This window comes from Rhea pennata, chromosome 6, assembly GCF_028389875.1.
Source record: "Rhea pennata isolate bPtePen1 chromosome 6, bPtePen1.pri, whole genome shotgun sequence".
NCBI classification, from domain to species: Eukaryota; Metazoa; Chordata; class Aves; order Rheiformes; family Rheidae; genus Rhea; species Rhea pennata.
Genome location: NC_084668.1, coordinates 11,090,138 through 11,099,534, shown reverse-complemented (window position 1 = coordinate 11,099,534; position 9,397 = coordinate 11,090,138). Strand labels below are relative to the sequence as shown.

The window sequence follows — 9,397 nt, the reverse complement described above, 5'->3', positions numbered from 1 at the left end:
TTTCAGCTGGAAATATGTCTGTACAGCAAGACAAATCTGCTGGTGGAGAGCGTTCAGAAAATAACCCACTGAGTACAGACATACATGTGTATGTGCCAGGTCTTTTTGTGTCTGCTTGCACTTCCCTATCTGCATCATGACAAACTGGGGTCACAACAACCTCTCCCTGGGGAGAAGTGGGGTGATGAGACTACAAATTTGTGGGGAAATTTCATAATAGAGATATGATGCTTTAGGAGAACAGCTAGAACTATCAGAACAAGAGAAGTGATGCCAGGCAAATACCTCTAGTACAAATGCAATTATTAATGAGCTTATTGAGCATGTACTTAGACAATAGATAGTTAACTGTTAGTCCAGATCAGCTCAGATAACCACAGTGTGACATGCTATAAAGGATTACAAAGACATCTTGCTCTTCAGAAACATGAATTACTTCCCACCACTAGTAAAACCAAACTCATGTGCGTCAAAGCTCAGGTATGGCAAACAAAAACACTGACAAATGATTCTTATGAAATAAAAACGCACTATATTTAGTAACAAGCACAGTATTGTTCACTTGTCTTATTCCTTATTTATGACAGTCAAAAAGAGTTCAAAGGTAAAAGGTTGCATTTAACTACGATGAGGTGCGTAGTCGCGTATGGCCCCATTATTTAGCCATGATAAGCTGCATGTGACCAAGGGGTAATCATGCTACCAGAAGACTTGTAGTAAAGTAGGAGTAACCGCCTTTTACATCTCTTTATGCACTTCAGCTGAATGGTGTTCCTCCTGCGTATTTTTCAATTCTGTTCCTTATTAGATCTGTATACATTTTGCTATTTCCTGTAAATTGGGCTCCTCGGCTCTTTATCACACATATCCCTCAAAATAAATCTTGTAATTAGTTAAACTAACCCAGTTCCAGCAAACCTATGGAAAATCTAAACCGAAGCTCTATACATACAGACCCACCACAATCAGGGGGAGCATATGCTACTTTGACTTCTTTTCTGGTGGTTCAAAAGCAGTTCAGGTCACATAGTCTGCAGGCGCTCCATGGTCACAGAGGCACCGGTGCACAAACCTGAAATGGGCCTGCTATACCATGGGCTTGTCCATAATCCCAAATTCCTCCTACCTAGTCTCAGGGTGTTGTTGCAACCTGTTCTTCTGCACTGCCAATTTATTTAAAAGATAACCAGGCTGCCATATAGAATAAAAAAATAGAAAATAGAAATAGAAAAACCTGCATTATTATTAGTAATGAAATAGAGGTTTGATAACAGGTTTTCTCTTGCAAATGAACAAAAGCTCATTTGACAGAATTAGTCAGGTTATTGTCTCCTTTCATTTTGTTTCATTTTTCCACCAGAGTCTTGCTAGACAAGGAGCAGGCATATAACACAATTCTGTGCTTTGTCACCACAGAGAGGACACTGATGTTTCAGGTTGCAGTGAGAAATAAGTTGTAGACTCACCGTTTCTCTGCAAGCAGCACTCACTTCATCTCATGTCAGTTGTCAAAACGCTGGATTCTTACGGTGCTATTGCCATGGGAGGAACCTACCTTACGATGAATTATCTTCTGCAGACGCTTATCACTTTCCATGGCCACAGAAGAGCCATGGTTGGTCTGACTGACCTAACTTTGGGCAGAGCGGATGAATCCCACCCGCAACTGCCATCTCAGCTGAGTGCTGTACCTTTCTGGGGCAAAATGCTGAAATATTCTTCCAGATTAACACGCCTGAGGTTACTGAGATCACCCTCACACATCACACCTCCTCCTAGCAGCCTGGGCAGGATGTTGCTTTCCTTTGCATTCAGGGTATCAGCCTTCCTCTTCCGAGAAGCATTCAAGTCTGTATCCTTCATAGTCCCCAGTGGCAATTAATAAGGAAGGTGACAGATCTTACTGCAGTCAAGTCCAGCCCCTGCCCATGCAAAGAGCCCCACTGCACCAACCTTTCCCTTCCCTCCACCATACGCACGTGCGTGTACACACGCACACCTTCACCAATTCTCCTGTGTTTGCAGCAGGATGAAAAACTCGACTACGAAAAGCTTCAAAGCTAAACTTTGGTTTGCCTAACGTTATTGAAATAAATACGTGAGCATGGAACCTGTATTTTGACTGAGCAGAAGTTGAGCATAACTAACAGAACAAATTCGTTTCCTCTTTGCTTTGCATTTTAGTTTTTCTCTTCTGTCACCAATCATTGCTAAAAGAGCAACAGAACTATAAAAGTTTGTATGTTATAGATTAGATTTCTAATTATAGTTAAACAATCTAAAAGAAGCATATGCGTCTCTTCGCATGGAAAGCTTTAGACAATAAAAAGGCTGAGACATACTAATATTCATAGTTTTATTGTATTCTTTTATAACACTGACTAGAACGCCAGATTTAATCATCATATTGGATGCAGGTATAAAAATAATCCAATCCTTAAAAATTATATTTTTCTACTACAGTACTGTGTAATTAGCGGAGAATGAAAATATGATACAACTTTAAATAATACTGGTTTGGAACAAGTCCTTAAAAACCCAGCAACTTGGAAGCTAACATCAGAGATATGGGAAGGGAAACCTGGACAACGTCAAGAACATAAAGTAGGTCCACGTTCAGGTTAAAAACAGAAATACAAACAAATGCTGAAACTTTACCTTTTGAAATAGACTTCACTAAAAGTGAGCTTTGCAATGCTGAAAGTTGCTCAAGGAAACCATTATGATTTTACACACAAAATTTTGCTTTCTGTTATGAAAAAGCTCTGTAGAATTTCAACAGGGCTTAAAACAGATTTTTATTTTGTTTGTTTAAAACAAACAAATGATTGGGTTTAACCGAATTTCCTTAGAAAAGGTAACAATTGAGTATTTATTCTGTATTTTTCCCTTTAAAATAAAGATTTTAAAACAAGCATTTTGTATCAGGCAATTTCTGTGGCACTGTCCAAGAAAAATGACACTTTTTGCTGTATTCCACAGGACCTTTCTGTATCAGGGCATAGCAGATTGCAGATTTGCAGGCCACTTGAGGCAGTAATTACTCCTTCAAGACTCCCTTCCCTTTCAGGAAGCATTTTACTAGAAAGAGATTGAGGGACTTAGCACTTACATATTCCTTTGAGGACCATTAGGGCACCCTCTCTAGGTACTAGGGTATTACTCACACGTAACGCAAACTGTGCAAAGAACAGGTCTCATCCACACATGATCCTACAGTACAGAAGTCACAGTATTACACTGACTTTAGACATTTGGTTCTGCAAAACATTTTTTCCTCCCTTTTACCCTTAATGGATTTCCATCCTGCTTTTCAGCTTCAACAATTCAAGGGAATGAAGAATTAAACACATACTGCAAGGCTCCCAAAATCCTACAGGCACACAGCACGTACCCCTTCCACGCTGAGAGATCCTGGTCCATCACCAAGGGCGCAGGCAAGCGGGAATCAGTAGCTCCTGCATTCAGAAAACTCTCCTCAGAGTATTTCTCTGAATACCGAAAGCTCCTCTATTTCCCTAGAGGATCTTACACTATAGGAAGCAGGTCGCTTGATCAATAAAGGATTATGCCTCCAAAACAATTTTACAAAATTCCCATCTGCTCTCTTCTTGGCGAAGTGTTTCAGATCTTGAACAAGAACCTGTTTGTTCAATCTCACTTAAGGTAGGTTTTCCTGCAGCAAAAGTTACGCTTCCAAAAAACAAATACAACGTTTAAAGGCAGTAACACCCCCACAGAAAGGGGCAGGATGGAAAGCCAAAGGAATGCATGTTGTACACCCAAGTCACCTTGAAATGAACAATTCAGGCCTCGGAAAAACTCCATTACAATCCCTGGGAAAGTTATCCCGGACAGTATAACGGATGCTGGATTAGGTTCTTTGTGTGTAAAGAGGAAAAAACAATAGCCAGCATAGGAAGAACATTTAAGTAAAATGCATCCGTTCTTGTTTAATTTAAGGAAGAAAACTGAAGATTAGACATTGATATGAAGGAATGAGAAGTCCAGATGGATCTGGCACAGATACTGCCATTGGCAAGAATTAGAGAAGAGTCCTGGGGAAGTACTTCACGCGTCTACAGCGATGTCCAGACCCACTTTACTGGTCTATAAGGCCCCTAGAGGACAGGCTTTACAATGACTGGGACAAATAGTTTCACAGTGACAAACATTTCTCACTAAATGCAATTTATTGCTATTTTCTAAAAGCTTTTTCCTATTGCAAATCACTTGTAGAGGGCTGGCCACAGGGAGAGCCTCACTGCGGTGCCAGGGACGGGACTTCTTGCTGCCATGTTATTTCACGCTTTAAACGCGCAGGGAAAAGGGCGTCAAAACGCCCCCACCTCGCGCATTCCTGACGTAAACAAGCGCAGCGCTTTGATTTTTCACCGGCGTGCGACAGCGCGGCGGTTTTTCCCAGCGCGGCGCGGGAGGGGGACCGCGGGACGGCCGCTCGCGCTAACCTGCCTTTGAACGATGCCCCGAGCCCGCGCCCAGCCGCGCCGGCCGCTCTGCCCGCCTCTCCCGGGCTGGCTGCCGCGGGCCCTGCTGCGGGCGAGGGGCTTTTGCCAACGCAGCCGGCGGAGCCCTACGCCAGGGCCCTACGCCTTCTCCTGCGCAGCCATTCGCATTTCTTCCAAAGTCAGTCGGAAAGACTCCCACGCAGCCGCCCGAGGGCCCTGGCCGACTGCTTCCCTAGCTTTACACACCAGCCAGGAGCAGGAATGCCCTTCTGCTGGGTGTTCGTGTGGTTTTTCTTCCTTTCTCCCCATCTGGCGAGCCCTTGCAGCCTCCTAGCAAGAAACACACATTTTCTACCTCATCCTCTCGCATAAGGGATATATCCCTGTGGATAACAGAGAAGCAGAGGTCCCTTCCAACCTTACTGATTCTATGATTCTACGATCCAGTACGGTCAAAATCTGCATTTTGGGCTAGCTAAAATTAACCTAAATCCTCTGAGAAATGAGGCTACGTTTATATAGATGTCCGAAGGAGTAAAGTACTTAGCACAGAGGTACCTGTGCTTGAGAGTGGGGACTGGGGGAGAGATAGGGCACGAGACCCTTCCCCCAGGACGGGAGTGACAACCCCACGCCACTGCCAGAGGTGCTTCGGCTGACGGTGGTGGCACCTAGACACGGCCGTCCCGGGCAGAAGCAGACAGAACAGGATCCTGGTGACAGTTTCACTAGCTGCAAGCTGCACAGAAACAGGTCAGAGCCCTGCCGTGGCTGGGAGAGTCCCCTTGGCGGTAAGCCGCAGTATTAACTAATCGCGGAAAAGGAACGGCCACAAACTGTAGGAAAATGCCCCGGGCTGGGGCAGCGGCGGAGCCGAGCGCCAGCGGCGTTGCAGTGAGGCCGGAGCATTGCTGCGCGGGGAGCGGCTGCTTCTCATGGCATAGCGCCGGCTCTGCAAAGACTTCCTGGACCTCGCTGCGCGGGAAAGCACCCCTACCAGCCCCGGTGCTGACTGCTCCTTAAACCCTCTCCTTCCAGCTGAAAGCGAGACGCCTAGGGCACCCAGAGAAGGTGCTACCAGGTCAGGAGAGACTCCTTTCCTCCTCCCTGCAGACCACACATTTGCTCCATGACTTAGTTTTTGTTACCAAAACTGAAAAGAAGGTGAGGTTGCAAAGGACAAACTCACACAGTAGATTTTCCAATGTTTACCTCCTCTGACAGCTATAAAATTTCCATGTAATAAAGCTCAGGTATCTCTTTTGGAAAACTTTTGCAGTCCTCACTCAAAAAATCCTGCTGGGTTTATTGAGATCCTTTCACTCCAGTTACAGCATTAAGAAGAAGTAAGGTTATTTAGGCTCCTGTTATTAAGAAATGAAAATGAACTACTTGCAGACTTCTGTGCAATCTGAATTAGAAAATAGTTCTATCACGTTTCCTACTCAAAGTCCTTGCAGTTTGCTGCGAGACATACAGGCCAGGAGTTCACAATACAACCCAAATGCTGCTCTTTACAACCCAAATGCTACTCTTTTTATATAGAAGGACTGATCTGCAATATTGAGTTGATAGTTCAACCTTTGTCCTCTGCACTAGCCACTTGGCACATGCAGACTCATTTCACAATACGTGGTCTTTGAAATCACCAAGCAATTAAACACATCTGCCTATAAGCATGTGCCTAAATATCTCACTATCCGATGAAATGTCGGCACACGGTTAAATCCTACTGTCATTGCTGGGACATGTTCACTTTTTGCTAAGCTGCTCTAAATATTTTTAGACAAATCCCAGTGCTTGTCTAAGTGCTTTGGTTTTAGAGTCAGCAGCAAGACCCAGCTTCCCTATTTTCATTTATAGGGGAGACAAAACCCTCCTTGGTGCCATGGGAAAGGTGGCCCTTTCCAACCCAGGCATGCATCAAAAACTGAGCTGGTGCTATGCAGAAGAGGCAACTCACCCTCAGAGAGACTGTGAACCTCACCAACGTCCTCACGGGGATCTACCTGGCCCAGAGCACAGCAGGGCCAAACCCTTAGTTCACATCATCCAATGCACCTTGTGTAATTAGGGTATCGGCTACTAATGAATCAGAGAAGAACATCATTTACTGGTTGGAAACACTGATTAGAGTGGCAGAGGGCAGTTAGTTTTTGTGCTTTACCTGTTAAGCTATTTTGCATACTGTAACTAGAGTTTTCCTTTAAATCTAGCCCTTTAGGCAGCTGTACTTTCCATGAGAAGCTTATCACTTTCCCCCTCAATCTAAGATAAGCCATGTGCTACCACCTGTGAGTCCGACTGTGGATCAGGCAGATGCGAAGTTGGCTGCATCATCATCATAAAATCACATCGCAGTGAAGCACACTGGCCCTGGGCACCCATAAAGAGCCGTTTCTCTGCAAGACCACACAGCCGTTTCCACGTAGCATGTAAAGGGCAAGGCTTGAAGTGACTCTGCGTGTGCACACTACAGATGGTGCACTAAACTGTCCTCCCAAGCACGTTTGCAGTGCTCTTGCCACCTTGCAATCTGGAGAACCCAGAAGCAGGTGGGAGCAGGGACCAGAACCCCCTTAGCCCATGCAGCTGATGAATGCCTTGTACTCACTTGTCTTCCCCTGGGTAGTCGTTCTCACTTCGGGTAGAGAACACAACAGCCTTTGGAGTGCTGGGACAGGATCTGGAGGCTCCCAGCGCCTGCAGGACATGAGTACTGTGACTGCTCCTCGAGCGAGGGTGCCCCCTCACTGCAGCTTTGCTGCAGAGGAGCAGCTGCGCAGCACGTCAGCATTGGACTCGCTGCTGTCACTTGGTGGCAGGCACTTTGTGGGGCATGTCCCTTGGTCCCCAGTGAGCTGACCTCCCTTATGAATTTGCTTGTAGGCACTGTATCTCTGAGCACTGAGGGGGGAGCTGGGAGTACTGGGAAGTATATGCTTTTTAGAGAAGCTAGATTATGTACACACTACTGAGATGCTAGGTTAATAGCTAAGGAATTTCGCTATTCTTTGCTGCCCTCACACAAGCAATCAGCTTGAAAAAAAAGCCAGTGTTTTCAAGGTAAGGATTAGTGCATCAGGACAGGCCTTGGATGACTCAGTTTGTCTTTGCAGTGAAGATAAGCTGTAAAAATAACTTCATAATAAAGATCTCTATCAACAACCCTTAGGAGGAATAAAGTCAATAAGCTTTTGATCTGCTCTTTGGTGAGGAATACGCTGGCTTATATTCTGCAGCTTATGCCAAGGTGAATAATGTAAATGAACACACCTATGTCAGGAAACCTGCCTGGTCTGAGTAACTCGAAACTAGGATGGATGAAGGCAAAACAATTTGAAACGTGTGATCTTTTTTTCTCTGCGAGGATTCAAAGCATCCTGTTTTTCTCCTGTCAAATGCAACTGACTGCAGCAAGCCGCCTTTTCCAATGTACGGAGTCCTCCTCCACGGCTTCTACTGAAGTCAAGGTGGGCTGTGAAGGCTTGAAAGCTGTGTCCCATTTGCAGTGTCTGGCATTCGTGTTCTACCTGCCCAACCAGGGCTAAACTCTTATCACTCCTCTTCAAATTGCATGTAAGGAGCCTAGTGAGTTCCCAATTCGTATTTTTCATCTTTGTAGTAAATTTTCCTGTTAGCAACTATTTTAAGTTATATTGCTGTTTTTACAGTCACATAAAACCCTGCAAGGAAGCAGAGCCCTGTAAAATCCTACACGGAAGTACTCCGATGACCCATAGAGGCATCGCTTTTGAACAATGCTGGCTGACAGAACGATGACACACCAAGACTTTTCCCTACATACAGGGGTGGTGCATCAGATCAGCTGCATTTCTCTGTCAGTTTGCATCACAGTGGTATGACTTAACTTTTCCATACTCCTCGGAGACAATCGACCCACAAATTCAGCCAACGCTGCCAGGCTTTAGTAAGGACCGAGTCTTCTGGAGAACTTCTACCAGCAAGGGCTAGAGGACAAGCCAGCTTCCCTCTCATGCAGGAAGCAGAAGGCAACGTGGCAGGAGAAAAGGGAGCTGACATACTTCTGCTACCAAAACCAGTCACACGGTAATTCTTTGCACAACGGCTGACTAAGAAGATAAGCTCAGCCTGACAGTGAACAAGATCTGTAAACAAAACACTCCCTCGGGGTATTCAATTCAGAGTGCCGGGCACAGCTTGTCTACCTGCGCTGATCTACGCTCGCCCCGCAGCGTGGAGCGAAGCAGCAGCACGGCGCAGAAACGGGGCGCGCGCGTTAGCTTCCACCTGGGTCTTTCACTGGTCCGCACCTTGAGTCGTTCCCGCCTCCATCTTCTCTGGGCTGCTCAGCAAGCGGAACAGTTTCTCAGGGCAGCAACACCACAAATTGAGTTCAAAGTCCCTCCTGCTGTTAAATGGGAAGAGCAAGACTGATGTGCCAGGAGACAGAGGGCTCCTGGTGCTCAAGGGCCGCAGGACTGTGTCAATCTTCCAATCCCTCTATGCTCTGCTAAAAGTAGTCTCTTCTTCTGGTTTCGTCACTAATGAAGGATGGATTGTACTGTCCAGGGTAGATGCATGAATGTCGAGATCCAGGCAAACCAGTGTAGGGAGGATAAAGTCCGTTTCTTTCCAGTTCAGGATTTCTCAGTCCAGTTGGCTGTATTAGCAAAAATAATTAAATAAAAAGGGTCTTATTCTCACACTCAAATACGCTTTCATGCACAGTCTTTCCACCCTTCCCAGCAGTTATTTCAGTAGGCAGAACGAACAACATGATCACTAATGATCTCTACCATCTTGAATGATTTATACTCCAGGAGTTATGCATTGCCTAGGAGGGGATTACTCTGACCCAATCTAGTTTTAACATATTTGCCATCAGCAGATTTGAATTTTACCTAACTCCACACGGAGTCTGAATGCATGGTTAATTTTTAATC

General features: G+C 45.3%; 1 protein-coding gene across 6 annotated transcripts in view; it reads right to left on the bottom strand.

The window, feature by feature from the left end:
* Positions 1-2,342: 2,342 nt before the first annotated feature.
* The window catches only part of HEG1 (heart development protein with EGF like domains 1), a 45,833-nt gene continuing 38,778 nt past the window's right edge, over positions 2,343-9,397 (bottom strand). For 4 of the 6 annotated variants that reach the window (XM_062578987.1, XM_062578986.1, XM_062578985.1 and 1 more), the window contains one exon: positions 2,343-9,114. In XM_062578987.1, coding sequence (XP_062434971.1) covers positions 8,965-9,114 — 150 coding nt within the window. In that variant the 3' untranslated portion in view covers positions 2,343-8,964. The remainder of the gene's footprint in view (positions 9,115-9,397) is intronic. The other 2 variants (XM_062578991.1, XR_009958794.1) reach the window with 2 other exon arrangements.